This window comes from Henckelia pumila, chromosome 4, assembly GCF_033568475.1.
Source record: "Henckelia pumila isolate YLH828 chromosome 4, ASM3356847v2, whole genome shotgun sequence".
NCBI lineage: Eukaryota > Viridiplantae > Streptophyta > Magnoliopsida > Lamiales > Gesneriaceae > Henckelia > Henckelia pumila.
The window spans coordinates 126,119,823-126,142,085 of record NC_133123.1 but is presented as its reverse complement, the minus strand read 5'-3'; the positions used below and the strand labels follow the sequence as shown (position 1 = coordinate 126,142,085).

The 22,263-nt window shown below is 38.0% G+C and overlaps 1 protein-coding gene across 3 annotated transcripts; it reads left to right on the top strand.

Moving 5' to 3' along the window:
* Window positions 1–7,931: 7,931 nt before the first annotated feature.
* LOC140863322 (glutamate synthase 1 [NADH], chloroplastic) lies at window positions 7,932–19,386 on the top strand. 3 transcript variants are annotated; one of them, XM_073266666.1, is made up of 22 exons: window positions 7,932–8,758; window positions 8,855–8,974; window positions 9,329–9,442; window positions 9,553–9,705; window positions 9,797–9,897; window positions 9,976–10,072; window positions 10,545–10,654; window positions 10,988–11,091; window positions 11,266–11,445; window positions 11,539–11,882; window positions 12,046–12,116; window positions 12,201–12,670; window positions 12,789–13,658; window positions 13,897–14,051; window positions 14,329–14,490; window positions 14,671–16,272; window positions 16,762–16,974; window positions 17,066–17,334; window positions 17,492–17,797; window positions 17,898–18,165; window positions 18,421–18,678; window positions 18,868–19,386. In XM_073266666.1, exons 1-22 carry the CDS (start codon window positions 8,339–8,341, stop codon window positions 19,144–19,146), a joined length of 6,666 nt encoding a protein of 2,221 aa, XP_073122767.1. In that variant the 5' UTR covers window positions 7,932–8,338; the 3' UTR covers window positions 19,147–19,386. The 3 variants fall into 3 exon arrangements, with proteins under 3 accessions (XP_073122767.1, XP_073122769.1, XP_073122768.1); XM_073266668.1 differs by lacking the exons at window positions 7,932–8,758; window positions 8,855–8,974; window positions 9,329–9,442; ... (1 more) ...; window positions 9,797–9,897; window positions 9,976–10,072 and adding an exon at window positions 10,139–10,278; XM_073266667.1 differs by lacking the exons at window positions 7,932–8,758; window positions 8,855–8,974; window positions 9,329–9,442; ... (1 more) ...; window positions 9,797–9,897; window positions 9,976–10,072 and adding an exon at window positions 10,307–10,455.
* The last annotated feature ends 2,877 nt before the right edge of the window (window positions 19,387–22,263 follow it).

Here is a 22,263-nt window from a genome sequence, read left to right as displayed (position 1 = left end):
TCCCGAACCGAGCTGACCAAAGGAGCTGAAGGCTTCAAAAAAAACTTCCTAAAGTCGGACGAGTTTATGGATGAGGTTGCTGTCCAAGCCTATGGCTACCTATCCAAAGGGTTCGAGGGTTGTACGCAACAGTTCAGGGCAGCAGGTTATCCTCCTGAAGGGATCCCAGTAGATTTTCTAGACTTGGATGGATTTGACCTCTCCCTCACCTCAGGGGAGGCAACCAAGGAGGACGAGGCTGAGGCCGAGGGAGGCGAGGGTGAAGGGGAGAATGAAAATTAATTTTTGTAATTGCTGATGTAAACACTTAGATTTTTGTCAGATTATGCAAGCTCAGTTACATTATTATTCTTTTAGGTTATCACAATTTGAGTTGCGATTACTAACACCTTAAAATGAGCTGAGCTCCTTAGAGGGAGGCAAAATTAACACTTAAAAATAAACTAACACTCAAAAGGCGTTGATCTTAGCTGAGCTCTAGGTGGCCGAGCTAAGCTCCCTAAGGGGAGGCATAATAATCATTTAAAAATAAACCAACACCCAAAAGTGTTGAGCCGAGCTGAGCTCCTTGAGAGGAGCAAGATACATACTTAAAAATAAACTATCATCCAAAGGTGAGCTGAGCTGAGCTCCTGAAGGAAGGAAAGATAAATACTTAAAAATTAACTCCCAAAGGTGAGCTGAGCTGAGCTCCTGAAGGGAGGCAAGATAAATACTTAAAAATTAACTCCCAAAGGTGATGAGCTGAGCTGAGCTCCCGAGCTGAGCTGAGCTCCCGAGCCGAGCTGGTAAATATGCCGAGGAGTCTTGGCCGAGCTCCCGATGTGACTTGACGTATGTTATCCGAGAGCTTGAATGAACTCCCGACCTGACCTGGCTTATGTTATCCAAAAGCTTGAATGAACTTCCGACCTGACCTGACTGATGTTGCCCGAGAGCTTGAATGAACTCCCGACCTAACCTGGCTTATGTTATCCGAAAGCTTGAATGAACTTCCGACCTGACCTGACTGATGTTATCCGAAAGCTTGAATGAACTTTCGACCTGACCTGACTGATGTTGCCCGAGAGCTTGCATGAGCTCCCGACCTGACCTGGCTTATGTTATCCGAAAGCTTGAATGAACTTCCGACTTGACCTGACTGATGTTATCCGAAAGCTTGAATGTACTTCCGACCTGACCTGACTGATGTTGATCGAAAGCTTGAATGAGCTCCCGACCTGTACTGGTTGATGTGCCAAGTACTAGATGTGTTTCAGTTAAAATGTGACTAAGGTAATGAGCTGAGCCAAAGTCAGGGGTCTAAAAGGCGTGACTAAGATGATGAGCTGAACCAAAGTCAGGGGCCTAAGAGGCGTGACTAAGGTGATGAGCTGAACCAAAGTCAGGGGCCTAAAAGGCGTGACTAAGGTGATGAGCTGAACCAAAGTCAGGGGCCTAAGAGGCGTGACTAAGGTGATGAGCTGAACCAAAGTCAGGGGCCTAAAAGGCGTGACGGAGGTGATGAGCTGAACCTAAGTCAGGGAACAGGCGTGACTGAGGTGATGAGCTGAACCAAAGTCAGGGGCCTAATAGGCGTGACTGAGGTGATGAGCTGAACCTAAGTCAGGGGCCTAACAGGCGTGACTGAGGTGATGAGCTGAACCAAAGTCAGGGGCCTAAGAGGCGTGACTAAGGTGATGAGCTGAACCAAAGGCAGGGGCCTAAGAGGCGTGACTAAGGCATGAGCTGAACCAAAGCCAGGGGCCTAAGAGGCGTGACTAAGGTGATGAGCTGAACCAAAGCCAGGGGCCTAAGAGGCGTGACTAAGGTGATGAGCTGAACCAAAGTCAGAGGCCTAAGAGGCGTGACTAAGGTGATGAGCTGAACCAAAGCCAGGGGCCTAAGAGGCGTGACTAAGGTGATGAGCTGAACCAAAGCCAGGGGCCTAAAAGGCGTGACTAAGGTGCTGAGCTGAACCAAAGCCAGGTGCCTAAAAGGCATGACTAAGGTGATGAGCTGAACCAAAGCCAGGGGCCTAAGAGGCGTGACTAAGGTGATGAGCTGAACCAAAGCCAGGGGCCTAAAAGGCGTGACTAAGGTGCTGAGCTGAGGCATGTCTACATCAATATTTTTAAAAGAGCAACTGCTTATAGATAAAAGTAAAATGTAGCCTGCATGAATTACAACTGAAAGGAAAATTGTTCTTGCAACATTTAAGAATAATATTTGCGTAAATTGTAAGCACTCCAAGGTCTCTTCAGCATCTTCCCCTTTGAATCTTCCAAGTAGTAAGCATCCGAACTGAGCCTCATCACCACCTTGTACGGTCCTTCCCATTTAGGGTCGAGCTTCCCTATAGCCCCCTCCAGAACTTTTCTCAGCACCAAATCTCCTACCTGGAAGCCCTTCCTGCGCACCCGACGATTATAGGACCGAGCTATCCTGTTCTTGTACGCCTCCATTCTGATGGCAGCACCTTCTCTCTTTTCATCCAAGAAGTCTAATTCTTCAATTATTTTTTCTCCATTCTTCTCACCATAGTAAATGACCCGAGCCGACTCTTCCCCAATTTCTGCTGGCAAGACCGCCTCATTTCCATAAACCAGGCTAAATGGAATTTCTCCGGTCCCAATTTTTGGCGTAGTACGATATGACCATAACACGCTAGGGAGCTCTTCCACCCAATTTCCCTGGGCCTTTCCCAAGCGTGTCTTCAAACTTTGTACTAAGGATCGGTTAGTCACTTCCACCTGGCCATTGCTTTGGGGATAATGGACAGAGGTGAAGTGCTGTTGGATCTTCATCTCTCAATAAAGTGATCTCCTTGGACGAGCTGAAGAAGCTCCTCCAAATAAAAGATGAACTGCTTCTGACCTGAAACCACTAACAAGAGTGTTAAGGGGGGCCGGAAGGTGTTCCGGCGTATCCCCTTCGACGCTCAAGTCAGATGCTAGGATAGCGAAAATATAGAGAGTGGTGTGTGCATGAGTGAAAAATTAGGATTCAAATAATGAAAGTGAACCTGGTATTTATAGGAGAGAGCTCCGGATTTAGCGCCTACCTTTCTTATCAAGAATCCGCGAATCCTGGGATCACAATCCCGAGTATTTAGGCTGAGATCTCGCCCGAATCTTGTCTGACAAAGGAAATAACAATACACTTAATCTGATCTGAACTGTCATCATGAGGACGCTATACTGCTGCTCTCCCTGGGGTCATATGGAAAAGGGATGAGTGAGTTATTGCTGAACCCCTGAACTCAACCTGAACACTGATCCTAACATCTTAGCTAGCTCATCAAGGTTGTCCAACCCCTCTACTAAGCTAACTCCCTACTGATATCGGAGCTGAGATGAACTCCAGAGCTCCCGACCCGAGCTGGAGGCGATGGTGGAGGAGCTTGGCTGAGCTCCCGAGCTCCCGACCCGAGCTGGAGGTGATGGTGGAGGAGCTTGGCTGAGCTCCCGACCCGAGCTGGAGGTGATGGTGGAGGAGCTTGGCTGAGCTCCCGACCCGAGCTGGAGGTGATGGTGGAGGAGCTTGGCTGAGCTCTCGAGCTCTCGAGCTCCTGAACCAGTTCTGGTTGATTAGGAATGTTCCTTTTATATTAGGGTCATCCATGAGCTGAGGTGGTTTCCTCCTCCGGGTATCAACCATTTCTTTCATTGACTTGATAATAAGCCGCCAAAAATTACTTAATTCATAGGATATGGAGGGTTAATGGCATCACCACCTCTTGTAAAAAAATTTAAAAACAAAAAAAAAAAGAACCTATATAAAACTAATAGCATAATTTGGCTATCGTGTTTTTCAAAATCAAGCAAAACTAGGTACGTTTTTTAGATTTTTTGAAGGAGATTAATGCAATTAACATCAATATGTATCGCAATAACCGAGATACAAGGCATGAGCTCCAATTCCCTCTATTAGAAAAAAACGAGGTGAAAATTTTCATAAAACGTGAGATTTTTTTGCCATAAGATAATACACACATGTACTTAGATTGATGCATTTTTAAATATATTTTTAATCATATCATCATTGGTAATTATAATTTTTTAACACATGAAGGTTGCACTTTGATAAAAAGATTTGAAGCTATGAATTTAAGATCTATGAATTTTAAATCCTTTCATTTATAAGGATGATATATTTTATATTGGGTGGATTTCATATCATTTTCTTACTAATTCATGTAGATGCAATAGTAATTATGATATATTTAAAATACACTTAAGAGTGCGTTTGACTTCAATAGACAAAAGAGAAAAAATGTTTTTTTTTTATTTATAAAAAGCGCTTTTATTGTCTGATATGTGTTTAGATAAAATTTAAGTGCTTTTAAAAACACTTAATTAAGCCAAAATAAGTGTTTTTTTTTAAAAGCTCATATTTATAGCTTTTCAAATGTTTTTTTTATAACTCAATTTTAAAAAAATATTTTCAATCTATTTATCCAAACACAAAATTATTTCAGCTTTTACTTAAAAAAGTGCTTTTAAAAGCCAACTTAAAAAACACTTATTTTTTTAAAAACTGTCTAAAGCAAACAAGCTCTTAACATGTGTATCGTTTCAAATCCATCACTCAAATTATTTTTTAAAATCAAATCATCGCATCCAAACACAACTTAATTGACGATAAGTGGAAAGAGGATGTGTCTGACTTTGAAAGATATATTATCGGTAAAGTTCAACATACATTACGAGTATTATTTTAATTGTTAATTTAATGATTTAATGATTTGTCACGTCAGCTCTCCAACATTATGTTTATGAGTTATATATATATATATATATATATATAAATAAACCATCAGATCCATAATTTGAACAATACCATAAAAATAGGATCTTGTATACCGATCTTATCATACAAGTAACATCAACCATTAATTAAATGGATTTTATAATATATGTATTATTAATCTATGTATAACTTATCCCAATTAATTTCGCCTTATTTTCGTCATATTATTTATCTATTTATTAATTAATAATTTTACATCAATTAAATCAAATAAATTATAATTTATCCATCAAATCAAATAATGTAATAACTATTTTTTCTTATTTATTTTTAATTTGCATTATATTATTTATCTATGGATTACTTATCCTATCACTCAAACCAAGCAGTGCCTATGTGAATTAACGTCAAATGTCTACATAAAAACGTTGAATAATTGGACCACAAAGACACAAGTTGTTTGATATCACTTTTGCAGAGTAAATATTTTTGGTATCTTAATTACGTATACGTTAGTTATATATATAATCAGGCACATGCGAGGGAGCATATAACGATTGAAATGAAATCTGATACTTAAAAACATATATGATATGATAAATTTAACTTACACAGTTAACACGAACTATATGTAGTTTTTGATAAAACAAAAACATACTATCATATAATATAAATGTAAAAAAATATAAGTCGTCACGAATTTCACAAACACAAATTAAAGAAGCAGAAAAAGATAAGATTTTGTATAAACTGTTGGCTGTTGCTGTTAGCCGCATATATGATATAACCATCAGCTGTTACAATTGGCCGCATAGTCTCTATTCAATAAACTGTGATTAATTAAACAATTTTTTGGCTAAATTCAATGTATCAATTTTCGTCATCCACTTCGTCACATTTTGCATGTCAACTCAAACTACACCATCACGAGTAAAATATATGCCTGGAAATGAAAATTATATATATATATATATATATATTTTTTCATTTTCTAGGTAAAAGCTAATACTCATAATAATTTTATAAGTAAGTTTTCCATTAATTATCATGAACTTACACCGGTGCGATAGTTTTTTAGTTGAAACGATCAAATAGTCATAAAAATCTAATAATTTTGACAATCATGCGCGGTGTAATTTAATTTATATATACCAGAAATATTAAAAATAATAAAATTGAGATAAGAAAATATTTTAATTTAATTTTTTAGTATTTTTTGGTTTGAGGATAAGAGAATTATTGAAAGAATGTAAGGTTGATATTAATAATTGAATTTAAAATTAGGGGTTCTTTCCTTTTAATTGATATACTAAATGTTTGAGGTGATTGATTTGAACACGATTATGACTACTTATATCATTTGATTGTTAAGCTAATTAATATTTGCTATTAATTACTTCTATTTATTTCAACATAAAAGCCTTTTCATACTCAAAAGTATTTTGCCATCTTCTCCCAAAGAAATATTCGTTTTTATATTATATATATAAAAAAACTTTTGACTCTGAAAAATAAATAGAATCAAAGGCGAAAAATTAGTGTTCTGCTCAAATATATCCAAGTAGAAAATATAACAAGTTAATATAGAAATTATACGTCACAGTCTTGATTTTTTAGTATGCACTTCTTTCAATTTTAATATTTCTTGTCAGAATGGTGACATAGCATCGGAGAATGATGACGTGCCATAGAAAACTGCTGACATAAACACTTCCGTGAAAAATGACTAAAATGAGGAAGACATGAGAATTAATGGACTGAAACCGTTAATTGATTAATAATATGATCAAATATTCAAATATGAAGAGTGTGCAAATTACATGATAAAAAATATAAGTTTTTTTTTATAACCAATTAATATCACAAAAACTCTTGTGAGATAGTTTCACGGGTCAATTTATTGTGTTGAATCATGTATTTGAGTTTCATTAAAAAATATTATTTTTTATGTCAAAAATATTATTATTGATTATAAATATGAGTTGGGTTGACACGTCTCATGGATCGTGATACCGTCTCACAATTGATCACCTACTCAATGAATATTTATTGGTTCGAGTGATATTGATTTTGATATTTTTAAAATGAAAATTTAAAATCTAAATAATGCTAAACACATTTAATCCATATTATTTGTTATATATACATATATAGTTGAAAAATCACTGTCTAAAAATAATTTTCCCTTTTTTGACAGCACTTTCTAAAAATAACCAAACCTGCCACCGACTCAACAGCTTAGGTGGCGGTGGGATTGGACGTCGGATTCATTGTCCCGATTTAAAGGAGAAAAAGTAAAAAAGGCAGTGGTACCAAGTTTTACCAAGAACCGAGCCGCGGAGGCTCGGAACCGAGGCTAAAGGCGGCAGCGTTACAAGGCAAGATTCCAGAATAAGGGTTGTCCCCACCGAACCTAAACCCGACAGGTTTAATACAAACAGCCATCGGATTCACCCATGAGCGGTTGTCGCGTGCCGCATAGCCCACACTCCCACGTGTTATCACCACATTCCCCTTTCATCACTAATAAAATGAAACTAACCATTTTCCCCACTTTTTTTTAATTAAAAAATAAATATCAAACTTTACAATAAATAAAACATACTATTTATGTCAATTAATTGAAATATATAAATAAAATATTAGAAATGGATGCGAGTTATTTTTATAACCAACATATATATATACTAAATATGAGATTATGTTATTTCAAATAAGAAGATACTAATACATTTTAAAATTATATTATGCCATCAACATATAAGTTCTGTAAATATTCCTTAATAAGAAGGAGATAATGTCACCTAGATAAAAGACTTTTGGCAAACAAAAAAAAAGGATAAGAAGATAAGTGTTGATAATCTTTCGTTGTTTACAAAATTTATTAGTTACTCAATAGATAAGGGATATATTTACCTTTTATGGAATTTTTAAGAATCGATATAACACTGAAAACAAAAACGTTACAATTGAATTTCAAATCCGAAATATAATATAGAATTAAAAAAATTACAATGACATCTAAAAATTGCAATAAATTAAGGTGGAAATTTAATTTAATTTATTAAATTAAACAAAGGAAACAGGATTATACCATGTAATTGTCTATTTTAATGAAGTGGAGGGCCCCACGAGCCAGCATCATATCACTAGATTCCTCGTGGCAATCACATTTTCTTTCTATAAATCTACCACCCTCCGGCTTCGCGATTTACCTCGCTCAGCTTCTGCAACCCGAAGCGATTCAAGCCCAGTTCTTGTTCTGTTCTTCCGCTTCTCTGAGGCCTATCGATTTCTTGTTTCGTTCCTGTCCCCCCGAATTTTGCGCTTGTTTTATTTTTCTCGGTGGCTCTTCTGTTGATCTCGAACACTTCGCCGCCGTGGATTACAAGGACCCTGCTTAGAATTAGTCACCCCACCTACCTTAAAGAGAGTTTCTTGTTCATAAGATACCCCCTTTTTCGCTTTTCAACATTTTCTTGTCCATTTCTTTCAATTGGGTTTGCTTTAGAAATTGGTGGATTCCGGTAGATCTGATCGGTTTGCTGTTGTGGGTGCGTGTGTTGGGATAAGCGTGTAAGGCGGTGTTTTCTGGGTTCGGTGGAAAATGTCGGTGGCTTCGGGATCTGGGGTCCGAGTCAAAGGCGGTGGGCTTATCGATGGTTCGGTGAAGGCGGTGAGCGCGCCGAGCCACCAGCTTAATGCGGTGGCGGCATTGAGCCGGAGAGGGAGGGTTTCCCGGGGATTTTGGGCGAAGAGGAGTGTCAATCTGGATAAGAATTTTGTGCGCGGTACGAGTCTGCGGAGTGGTGTTGCTTCTGCTTCAGGTGTAGGTTCCGGCTCGGAGAGGCTGCATCTGTGGCAGACCGATGGTCCGGGCCGGGCTCCGAAGCTGCGGGTGGTTGTGAAAAATGCGCTTTCTCAGGTGCCGGAAAAGCCACTCGGTCTTTATGACCCGGCTTTCGATAAAGACTCGTGTGGTGTGGGGTTTGTGGCCGAGCTTTCCGGCGAAAGTAGCCGTAAAACGGTACCTATCATTCGTTGTTCATAACATGATGATTAAAGATTCGTGTTTTATTTTATTTCTTTGCTTAATATTTTACGATTTTTTTTGGTTTTCCAGGTGACTGATGCTATTGAAATGCTAGTGCGCATGTCACACAGAGGTGCTTGTGGATGTGAAACGAATACTGGAGATGGAGCTGGAATTCTTGTGGGCCTTCCTCATGCTTTCTACAAAGAGGTCAGTTTAAAGGTCACTTTTTTTTTTTTTTTTTTTGGTCTTTTAGTTGCAGTTTCGTTTCGTTTCGTCTATTAAAAATGATGAAGTTAGAGAATGCAATTTCAATTCTTAATAGTAGATTTATGCAGAATTTATTATTATTGGTTTTTTAGGAAAAAATCTGCTGCTTCTTTTATTTAAATTTGAGATTTAAATGTAAAGTTTTTTCCTTTAATATCTGACTATTTAAAATCTCAGAACTGACTAGTGGAAATCATGAAGAGTGTAATCTGTAACACTGAACTTACATAAAGTAATTTTTTTTTCCCAATTATGGGTTATGTTGCTGATGGCATTCGGGTGATGTGGCATCAGGTTGCGAAAGATGCTGGCTTTGAGCTACCTGCACCTGGTGAATATGCGGTTGGCATGTTTTTCTTGCCTACTTCAGATAGTAGGAGGGATCAGAGTAAAATTATATTCACTAAGGTAATATACAAAGTTCTAAATTTGAACATTAGGTACTTGATGACTAAAATTTGCTGCTTTCTAAGATTATCATAAATTTTCTGACGGATCTTTGTCTGATTGTGTTGTAGGTGGCTGAATCACTTGGCCATACAGTTCTTGGGTGGCGACCAGTCCCCACAGATAACTCAGGATTGGGCAAGTCTGCTCTGCAGACTGAACCCGTTATTGAACAAGTTTTCCTTACCCCAACTCCCAGGTCGAAGGTGGATTTTGAACAGCAGGTAGAATACCTGGTTTGAAAGTGGTATCATTGTAAATCACTGATGGCTATTATCTTCTCTCAGTCTTTCAATAATCTCTTTGTTCTTATAGATGTATATATTAAGAAGGGTTTCCATGGTAGCCATCCGAGCTGCTTTGAACCTTCAACACGGTGGCGTCAAGGATTTCTATATATGCTCTTTGTCATCGAGGTTAGTTTCATTCCGTTGATTGGATACTTAACTGCACTCATTGAGGAGTTTGAGGGTCTTATATTCTTTAATTTTTAGGACTGTCGTCTACAAAGGTCAATTGAAGCCTAACCAGTTAAAGGAATACTACCATGCGGATCTTGGCAATGAAAGGTTTACGAGCTACATGGCCCTGGTAAATATTTTATCCATTCTCTGTTTTATTCTATGCTGACACCATACTTCGACAACCAACAGCATGGGAACAACCGATTAACCAAAGCGATGCAAGGTTGAGGAATGACTTCTGAGGCATTGAAGTATGAATGATCTCTTAAGTTCTTCCACACCCTTGAATACTATTTGATTTTGGATGCCGGATTGGATTCTTTGGCCGAGTTGGTAAGGAACCTAATACGAAGTAATAATGTTTGCAGAAACTTGGCATGGTTCTGGCATGGTCCATATTAAAGATCAAAACCTGTCTTACTGTGGGAAAGAATGTGTTTGGTCTAGGTAGCTTAGGGTTTCTCTCTATGATTGGTATCGACACCGCTGTGCATACTGCTGATGGTGCCTGTACGCGATTTAGTTGTAGGCTTATTTCATGACACTAACATGTTTTCAATTGATATTGAAATAATTGCTCCTCTGGATTCTTGTCACAGATACACTCTAGGTTCTCGACAAACACATTCCCCAGCTGGGATCGTGCTCAACCAATGCGTGTCCTTGGGCACAATGGGGAAATTAACACGCTTAGGGGAAATGTCAACTGGTGAGTGGTTTCTTTTTAATGCTTTCTGTTTTTTTGCCTCTGTCAAGATAAGATAATTCACAGAGCTGTTGCCGTATATAAGTGTAGTTATGTTGCGTATGAAACCACGGATTTTCCCATGGTAGCTTTTCTAAGTCTGCTTTTCTTATCACTTGTCAGTCCCCTTCCATAATAATGCATGTTCAAGTACAAGGATGACATTTTATCTAAGAAACTATTTTCTGATTTTGTGGATGTGATTTGGCATTTTATCACTTTGCGCCAGCTCTACTAGAATTTTGATAATAAACACGAGTGAGAAAGTCATTGGTATTTTTATTTTCTTTCATGTAGGATGAAAGCTCGTGAAGGTCTTTTAAAGTGCAAGGAGCTTGGCTTGTCAAAGACGGAGATGAAGAAGATTCTACCTATTGTAGATGCTAGCTCGTCAGATTCAGGTTGTATATTTGCCAAAATCTTTTCTTCCCACATTTGCTTCTAAAAATATCTTTTAATATGTTGTGTTCATTCGAAATTAATAATTTTTTCACAATTCACAGAACCGAAGTGCCTGTGTCAATACTGCTACAATTAGTTTGTATATGTATCTAATGACGTTAATTAAATATTAGGTGCCTTTGATGGTGTGCTTGAGCTTTTGGTTCGAGCTGGTAGAAGTCTCCCTGAAGCTATAATGATGATGATTCCTGAAGCTTGGCAGAATGATAAGAACATGGATCCTCATCGGAAGTCCTTGTACGAATATTTCTCTGCTCTTATGGAACCATGGGATGGCCCTGCTCTTATATCATGTATGTTTTTATAGATTCTCCTGATTTAAACTTTCGTTTTTCATGCCATATGTTATACGATCTTGCCTGGTTTATATGTATCATAATTTACAGTTACTGACGGACGGTATCTTGGAGCAACATTGGATCGGAATGGATTACGTCCTGGTCGCTTTTATGTGACACACAGTGGGAGAGTTATTATGGCAAGTGAAGTTGGAGTGGTTGATATTCCCCCAGAGGATGTCTCCAGGAAAGGGAGACTTAATCCTGGTATGATGCTCCTCGTGGACTTTGAGAATCATGTTGTTGTAGATGATGAAGCCTTGAAGCAACAATATTCGCTTGCAAGGCCTTATGGTGACTGGCTAAAAAGGCAAAAGATACAATTGAAAGACATTGTTGAATCTGTCCGGGAATCTGACCGTATTCCTCCTCCCATAGCTGGAGTTGTACCGGTTAGCACTATTTTCAGTTTCTTGAATGTCTCTTCCACCTTTTGGGGCCGTTACTTTTTTTCTGTTTTGTGTGTCGTCGATTGAAAATCTTTAATCTTCTTTCATATTGAAAACTTCAATTTTCTTTCATGATTTAATATGAACGAAAATATTGTGATTTTAGGTATCTCGCAACGACGAAAACATGGAACACATGGGTATCCATGGTTTATTGGCTCCACTGAAGGCATTTGGGTATGTAATGTCTTAACTTTGCTTGTTCTTGATGCATCTTTCGTCATTGGTCCTTGAAGACTTGATTGTCGACCTTTTGTGCAGTTACACAGTTGAATCTTTAGAAATGCTGTTACTACCCATGGCGAAAGACGGCATTGAGGCCCTTGGGTCTATGGGAAATGATGCTCCACTGGCCGTGATGTCTGATAGGGAAAAGCTTACTTTTGAATATTTTAAGCAGATGTTTGCTCAGGTCACAAATCCTCCAATCGATCCCATTAGGGAGAAGATAGTTACCTCGATGGAATGCATGATTGGTCCAGAAGGTGATCTCACAGAGACTACCGAAGAGCAGTGCCATCGTCTATCATTAAAAGGTCCTCTCCTATCAATTGATGAAATGGAAGCAATAAAAAGAATGAGTTACAGAGGCTGGAGAAGCAAAGTTCTAGATATCACGTACTCCAAGGACCGTGGTAGGAAGGGCTTGGAGGAGACATTAGACAGGATATGTTCGGAGGCACATAATGCAATCAAGGAGGGTTATACTGCACTAGTGCTTTCTGACCGAGGTACACCATCATTGTATCATTAATCAATGATAGAATGCCTTACATCTTATTTTATCTTTTTATTTTTTTTATGTAGTTCACTTCAATTCAATAATGTTTTATTCATGGAATTATGCAGCTTTCTCACCGAAGCGTGTTGCAGTAAGTTCCCTTATGGCCATTGGTGCTGTCCATCATCATTTAGTGAAGAAACTTGAGCGAACCCGAGTTGCATTGATTGTTGAATCTGCCGAGCCCCGTGAAGTACACCATTTTTGTACACTTGTAGGATTTGGTGCAGATGCAATCTGCCCTTATTTGGCGGTTGAGGCCATTTGGAGATTGCAAGTTGATGGTAAAATTCCGCCCAAAGCAACTGGTGAGTTCCACTCGAAGGATGAGCTTGTCAGGAAATATTTCAATGCCAGCAACTATGGCATGATGAAAGTCCTTGCCAAGATGGGTATATCGACTTTGGCCTCATACAAGGGAGCACAAATCTTTGAGGCAGTGGGTCTATCATCAGAGGTGATGGAACGATGCTTCACTGGAACCCCTAGCAGAGTTGAGGGTGCCACTTTTGAAGCCCTTGCGCAGGATGCACTCGAGTTGCATGAGCTGGCTTTCCCAACACGTGCGTTGCCACCTGGTAGTGCTGAGGCTGTTGCACTCCCTAATCCAGGTGATTATCACTGGAGGAAAGGTGGTGAATTGCACCTGAACGATCCTCTTGCCATGGCAAAGTTGCAAGAAGCTGCCAGGTCTAACAGCGTGGCTGCTTACAAAGAATATTCTAAGCTCATCCAAGAATTGAACAAGTCCTGCAATTTAAGGGGACTTCTGAAATTTAAAGAGGCTGAAGTAAAGGTACCTATTGAAGAAGTTCAGCCAGCTAGTGAGATTGTACAACGGTTTTGTACCGGTGCCATGAGCTATGGATCAATATCATTGGAGGCACATACAACTCTAGCTATTGCTATGAACAAAATTGGGGGAAAGTCCAACACTGGTAAGCTAATGCCACTTTCTTCAAGGTCTTTTGATAAAATGTCAGTAGTGAAATTTTAAATTATCTGTTGTCTTTTAGTAACATAGAATTGTCAATTGTATTGTGTTTGCTAAGGTAGTTTTTTCTAGTTATATTTCTTACAACTACTTTTGCTTGTCTTGCATTTTTTATCTTCACTTTTCAAGACTTGAATCCTCTTCCATGATGTTTATTGTGTTATTTTTTTTTGGGCATATAGGTGAGGGAGGTGAACAACCATCTCGAATGGAACCGCTTGCAGATGGTTCAAGGAATCCAAGGAGGAGTGCTATTAAGCAGGTTGCCAGCGGCAGATTTGGAGTTTCTAGCTATTATCTGACAAATGCTGATGAATTACAGATAAAAATGGCTCAGGTATTCTTTCTCACTTTTTCATTTCTCTCTCTCTCTAAATATAAAGATGGTAAGATCATGTATAGGCTACCATCTTTTCAATAAGAGCAAAGGATCATTTTGTTTATGAATATACTTTACATGGGTATAGATGATGCCATACATGCAGAGAACCTTTTGGTGTCTTTGAGTCGTTTAGTGATCTATACAATTCATATTTGGTGAGAGTGTTTTACATCAACAACTTTCTGAGTACATTTTGATTGTATTGCTGACTTTTGGAGATTTCATGTTCCAGGGAGCAAAGCCTGGTGAAGGGGGTGAACTTCCAGGGCACAAAGTTATTGGCGACATTGCTGTCACTCGGAATTCCACTGCTGGCGTGGGGCTTATCAGTCCACCTCCTCATCATGACATTTATTCAATTGAAGATCTTGCACAATTGATTCATGACCTTAAGGTAGTTCTTGATATGTGATCATGTTATTTACACTGTTGCCCTTGCAATTCAACAAAGGCGTTTGATAATTGGTTCTTTTAATGACGATTGCTTCTCATTATTATCTACTTACTGTGTCAATGGTAATTTCCTCTTGTCAGTACTTGTGTTACAATTTTTTGGCCAATTAACTTTCTGCAGAATGCAAATCCCGGGGCTCGCATTAGCGTGAAGCTTGTTTCTGAAGCTGGTGTTGGAGTGATTGCTAGTGGGGTTGTTAAGGGCCATGCTGATCACGTCTTGATCTCTGGTCATGATGGAGGTACGGGAGCTTCGAGATGGACTGGGATCAAGAGTGCTGGTCTTCCTTGGGAGCTTGGTCTTGCAGAGACCCACCAAACATTAGTTGCTAATGATCTTCGTGGTCGAACTGTTCTTCAAACAGATGGCCAACTTAAAACTGGAAGAGACGTGGCCATTGCTGCCCTTCTTGGTGCAGAGGAGTTCGGTTTTAGCACAGCTCCTCTCATAACTCTGGGTTGTATCATGATGAGGAAGTGCCATAAAAACACTTGCCCTGTTGGTATTGCCACTCAAGATCCAGTTCTTAGGGAAAAGTTTGCCGGTGAACCAGAACATGTCATCAATTTCTTCTTCATGCTTGCGGAAGAAGTGAGGGAGATAATGTCTCAGCTTGGATTTCGAACTCTCAACGAAATGGTTGGCCGCTCAGACATGCTTGAACTGGATAAAGATGTTGCTAACAACAATGAGAAGCTTAAGAACATTGATCTTTCCTTGTTACTCCGACCAGCTGCTGATATTAGGCCAGATGCTGCTCAGTTTTGTGTGCAGAAACAGGATCATGGTTTGGACATGGCTTTAGATAACAAACTTATAGCATTAGCCCATCCTGCCTTGGAGAAAAGTCTTCCTGTATACATTGAATCACCAATCTGCAACGTAAACCGAACCGTTGGAACCATGTTAAGCCACGAAGTGACAAAGCGCTACCATATGGTGGGACTTCCTTCAGATACAATCCACATCAAACTAAGTGGAAGTGCAGGCCAGAGTCTTGGAGCTTTTCTCTGTTCCGGAATCACCCTTGAGCTTGAAGGTGATAGTAATGATTATGTTGGAAAAGGCTTGTCAGGTGGAAGAATTGTTGTGTATCCGCCTAAAGAAAGCAAATTTGATCCAAAGGAGAATATTGTCATTGGAAATGTCGCCCTGTATGGGGCCACTAATGGAGAGGCTTACTTTAATGGGATGGCAGCAGAAAGGTTTGCCGTTCGGAACTCTGGAGCTAAAGCAGTAGTGGAAGGTGTGGGGGATCACGGCTGTGAGTATATGACTGGTGGAACTGTCGTCGTGCTTGGTGAGACTGGAAGAAACTTTGCTGCTGGTATGAGTGGAGGCATTGCATATGTTCTCGATGTTGATTCGAAGTTCAGAAATCGGTGCAACTCTGAGTTGGTGGATCTTGATCCAGTAATCGAAGAGGATGATATTTTGACGCTTCGAATGATGATACAACAGCATCAACGTCACACAAGCAGCAAATTGGCGAAACAAGTTCTTACTGATTTTGAGTCTCTTCTGCCAAAATTCATCAAGGTCTTTCCTCGTGATTATAAACAAGTTCTTGCAAGCAAGAAAGCAGAGGAAATTTCAAAAGCAGCTTCAAAAAAATCTGCCAGAGAAGCTGAGGTGCAAGAAGAGGCAGAGTTGATGGAGAAAGATGCTTTTGAAGAGCTTAAGAAGTTGGCAGCTGGATCTGTCAGTCAAAAATCCAGCCAAGTAATTTTCTTCTGAAACCTTTTTACTTGTATGCTACTTCAATGTACTACATTGTATTGGGTAGCTTTAACCTAATAATGAGAATGACTATTGGTGTCAAAAAATGTCAATTAATGGGCATGTGTACTACATAACTGGAATTTTTCTTGGATGTTTGGTGGTACATTTATTTATTACTGTGACACTTCCAATCTCCCTACCGTTCTAAACATAATAAAGGTTGCATTGTCTTTGCCTAATTTGCAAATATTCTTTTACCAAATTCTGTAGTATTTTTCCATCCATTGTCTTTCTTCTGGATCGTGACTTTTAGTGAATTTTAACTTGTAAAATAGTTTTTCAAGTTTGTTTGAGTAGTGACTAGGGATTCTGACCAAATTCAGGAGACTGTTTTTTCACCAATCCTATTTCTTCTGAGCCGTGAACTTTTAGCTTGTAAAAAATAGTTTTTCTTTTTTGTTGATTACTAATCATCGTTCTGGTTGACAGGTTGAAGAAGAAATATCAAAGAGGCCGACTCGTGTTCCAGATGCCGTGAAACATAGGGGTTTTGTTGCTTATGAGCGAGAAGGTGTGTCATACAGAGATCCTAATGTTCGAATGAATGACTGGAATGAAGTTATGGAAGAAATGAAACCTGGCCCACTCCTGAAAACACAAGCTGCTCGTTGTATGGACTGTGGTACTCCGTTTTGTCATCAGGTAAGATGAAGATTCACTTTTGTCTAGCTTGGTTTGAGTAATTAACTTTTATCTGAACATTTAGTGAATTAAAACCTATAAAAACTTGCAGGAGAACTCTGGATGCCCTCTTGGGAATAAGATACCTGAATTTAATGAGTTAGTGTACCAAAATAGATGGCGTGAAGCATTGGATCGACTTCTGGAGACTAACAATTTCCCAGAGTTCACTGGTCGTGTTTGCCCTGCACCTTGTGAAGGGTCTTGCGTTCTTGGTATCATAGAAAATCCAGTCTCTATCAAAAGTATTGAATGTTCTATCATAGACAAAGCTTTTGAGGAGGGATGGATGGTGCCACGGCCACCTTTGAAGAGAACTGGGTATATTCTCTTTCCTCACAGTTCTTTCTTCTCTGACATACAATAATATTGTCATCTGAACTTTCACCTTGGCATTCTCGTAAATGGATGAGCAAAAATCAAAATAATTTCTCTTTTGTGATGTTCAATTATATTTTAATTGTCTTCACTATCTCAGAAAAAGAGTTGCTATTATTGGAAGTGGACCTGCTGGTTTGGCTGCTGCTGATCAATTAAATCGGCTGGGTCACACTGTAACGGTGTTTGAACGTGCGGATAGAATAGGCGGTCTTATGATGTATGGTGTCCCAAACATGAAGACTGACAAAATTGATGTCGTCCAGAGAAGGGTCAATCTCATGGAAAAAGAAGGTGTCAACTTTGTGGTCAATGCTAATGTTGGAAAAGATCCCTCATACTCGATAGATAAACTTCACGAGGAAAGTGACGCCATTGTTTTGGCTGTAGGAGCCACAAAACCGAGGTAATATGTGCAACTCTTGCAGATCTTGATTGATCATAAATAAAGCGAGAAAAAATTTCATGTTCGTCTTAAAAATTGAGATATTTGATTTATTCGATAGGGACCTTCCTGTTCCTGGACGAGACCTTTCTGGAGTCCATTTTGCTATGGAGTTTCTGCATTCAAATACAAAAAGCTTGCTTGATAGCAATCTTCAGGATGGCAAGTACATCTCCGCAAAAGACAAGAAAGTGGTTGTAATTGGTGGAGGTGACACGGGCACCGACTGTATTGGAACATCTATCAGGCATGGCTGCAGTAACCTCGTAAATTTAGAGCTTCTCCCTGAGCCACCGCGTACTAGGGCTGCAGGAAATCCTTGGCCACAGGTTTGATTAGTCTTCTTCTGCCCATATTCTGGCTTTAGTGTTGAACTATTGACTATTGATTTCGTTTAGATTGAGAAGCCAATAAACATACTTCAATGGACATTTGATACAAGAGTTTTCTGGTGAAACATGTTTGCTTCTCTAGCATCCTCTCAACTGTTCTTCTGTTCTGGCAGCAGCAAATGTTTGTGTCCTCTTTTCAGCTATTATTTCTTTGATGATATGAAAAATAGTTTCCTACTTGTTTGTTGGCAGTGGCCCCGTATATTCCGTGTAGACTATGGTCACCAAGAAGCTACTACCAAGTTTGGGAAGGATCCAAGGTCCTATCAGGTGTTGACCAAACGTTTCATAGGAGATGAGAAAGGAGCAGTGAAAGGACTTGAGGTCGTACATGTCCACTGGGAAAAAGACGCGAGTGGAAAGTTTCAATTCAAGGAAGTTGAAGGTTCAGAGGAGATTATCGAAGCTGATCTAGTGCTTCTTGCCATGGGATTCCTCGGGCCTGAATCGGTTAGTATTTTGTACCCTGATAAATGGTAATAGTCCAGACACAGTGTATGTCATATTGGCGATCCGGGAATGTTTCAAATTTATTTTTGTCGAATTGTTCTTCCTCATTGGATCCCGCTCATGTCTTATTGGACAATATGTGTTTCAGTTTTCAGCACACTTTAATGTGTTTGAGCTTCATTCTTTCAGACACTGGCAGACAAATTGGAGCTAGAACGAGACAACAGATCTAACTTAAAAGCCGAGTATGGGCGTTTCGCGACAAGTGTGAAAGGCGTGTTTGCAGCTGGTGATTGCCGAAGGGGTCAATCTCTTGTCGTGTGGGCAATCTCCGAAGGCAGGCAAGCAGCTTCTCAAGTCGACAAGTACCTCATGAAAGACGACTCTGAAAGCACCGTTGGTGAAAAACACGGAGAATTCGTTAAAGTGCAGCAGCAAGACAGGCAAACAGTGAGGACAATTTTGTGATGGTTCTAGATTGAGAACCTGTTAAGTTTTATGGTTGTTTCTTGAAAAGTGGGATTAGGCATTTTAGGATTATTCTGATAGCTCTTTCTTTGTTCTTTTCCTCCCCTTTGTGTTTATATAAGTTGTAACAAAATGTGTGTTGTGCTGGCTTGCTTAGCCAGTGTTCAAAGGAAGAATAATGTACAGTTTTTATTTGTTGTCAGTTAGAAATAAAAATATTATTCGGAGATTTTAATTTTACTCGCTCTAATCACCCAAAACATTACACATTGCAAAGTATGAAATCGGGGGGAAAGCCTTTTGTTTATGTATTATTTTTTTATATTAGCTATTATGTATACGTATGTACACAATACAATAGATTATGAGTAATATTCATGTATTATTTATGTATGTACACAATACAATACAAAAGATTATTATTTTTTATTAGTGATTATGTATACACAATGCATGTACATAATACAATAGATTATAAGTAATATTTATTTTGGTACATAAACTATTGATAAAATATAAAATTGGTACATGAGCTATTTTAAATGCTTAATTGATATACGATCAAAATAAAAGGTCAAGTTAAATTGCTGTAAAATCTAATTATCTTACTATATTATTATAGTATAAATCATTTAATTAACTTTCAATTAATTGACGTAACTTTAGATAAAATTACGATTACATCCTAACGTAAATTCTTAACAAAACCAAAATTATTAGACAAATTAGTCATTTTATATGGTCTCATCTTTTATAAGTCATTAGATATTTATCTTATTTACCAAAATGACACACACTGATAGGATCGAACGACAGTATGTAAAAGGGAGGGAGGGTGAATACACACTTTAAAACATTTCTTGAGCTAAAATAGCTCGGTTCTCGAAATATTGAGCACCGATGAATTAAATCGAGTTTGGTTTTCAAACCAAGCGGAATACACTCGAAATAATCCTTCGTAGAAACTAACTTAACATTTTGTAAATCATTTTAAAAAGATGCAAGTTGAAATAATGAAAACGGTTTAGTTAAAGCATTTTATCAAACACTTTAAATGTAATATTTAGATATTTTATCAAACACATATAAAATGCTTCAACAATGCAATCTAAAACAGTAGCAATAAACAAATGCAAGAAATAAAGAGACACGAATTTGTTTATGGATGTTCGGAGATTTTAACAACTCCTACGTCACCTCTTCTTCCTCCTCGAAAGGATATCACTAGAAAACTTTGATTTATACAACCCATTTGCAAAAACCCATTTCGGTTTAGAACTTACCCACTACTTAAACAAGAACTCCTAGCCACTCAAATGATTATAGGCCTCAACCTCACAATCCGCATAATGTTTAACGTCTTTATGCCAAGACTACAAATACAATCTTTAACGTCTTTGTGTAAAGACTCTCACTCAACTAATCTATGAAATTCATCTCTCTTTTATATATGAGTGAATTGGGTGTGAAGAACTTGACTTTTCACGCTCAAGAATTCTGATGTGTTCTTCACACCTTGGGTTTTGCTCTCAACTAGCTAATTTCTTCAAGTATGCTGCTCATGCTTTGAATCTTCTTTTAAGACTTGTGTTTGAACTCCAAGATGTTGTATTTATTGGCTCCAAAAATGATATGGCCGTTAGACATAGAAATAGAGCCGTTAGAATGCTTTTTGTACTGTTTCTGGAGTGCCAAACTGGTCGAATAACTCGAATCTCAACTGATCGAATAGCCCCGCATGATCCGTTGATATCTGGGCAAAGTAATGAATACAAAAGTTTTAGCTCTTGATCTCAGATTTCCAACTCCACCAGAATCAATCCATTTGGAGTTCATATGTAAAAGTTATGCTCGAAATACCAAAGCTGCTCAAAATCAGTTTAGCACATAATCAGTTGAGTGCATATGATCAATTTAGTGTTATATCTCTTGATTCGTTGATTTTTGGGCAAAGTGATAAACATGAAAGTTGTATCCCTTTCTCTTAGATCTCCACGGAATCAAGAATCCCTTAATTCGAAGTTCATATGCGAAAGTTATGCTTATTAAACCAGACTGTTTCAAAAATTCTGCTCTGCAGAATTTCTGTTCCAAACCAGTAAATTCAATGCAGTTTAGAATCTCCTTAGGTTCCGATTCAGTCTTTGACATGTCAATATGATTTGTAGATCATTGTCTTATCTTTGCAACGCATGGTGAATCGTTCCATTCGGATAATAGAGTTGCAAGATATGGCCAAAATACAAGAACTTCTTGAGTTAAACTGATGGTTTATTTTCTGCTAAACTGATCGGATTCAGTTTGATATTGCGATGTCTTTTTGACCAAGATAAAATCCGTTTTTGCTCAATTGATGTGAAATACAATATGTTCCAAATTGAGTTTTCTAGGCAATATTTTTGGCAGCTAATAATTTGGATCATTGAAATGTAAGATATCATTGAAACACTGGAGCTCGACAGAAACTCAGTTTAGCTAATTTTGAGTTTTGGCTTCCAACTTGAGTTGACAACTTCACACTAGATTAAATATGTTAGAAACACAATAACAAGTTTTGTTATCATCAAAATCAAGATTGCTTGTGTTCTAAAAACCCAACACACACTATTTTTGTTTGTATTTTAAAATTTTAGAGTATATAGTTATTAGTCTTAAAATTTTGAATATCTAATTCATTACGCGAGTTCTAAAAATAACATGAAAATTAATTAACATAAAAAAATTAGGTATATGCGTACAAAGAGCGCTAGTTATTAAAATTTGATCAGGTACATAATTTTATTTTCAAGATTATTTTATTGATTAATTTTAAAAATATCATATTTATTCAAAATTATATCATGATAAAAAAGTGTTCAACTCAAATTATACAACAAATATTGTAATATATTGATGAAAATTTAATAAAATAATATATCACCGAAACTCGTTGATCTCGTTTTTAGACCGTTGAAACAAACATAATCACTATTTTTGTTTTTCGAAATCCGGTATCGTTTTGTTGGAAATTCGAAAAAATATTCAACATTAAAGTTTAAGACATGAAACAAATCTCATTATCTCGATATGTGATTTTAATGACCTAAAATTTCTTCACTTGATTTAATAATTTGTGAG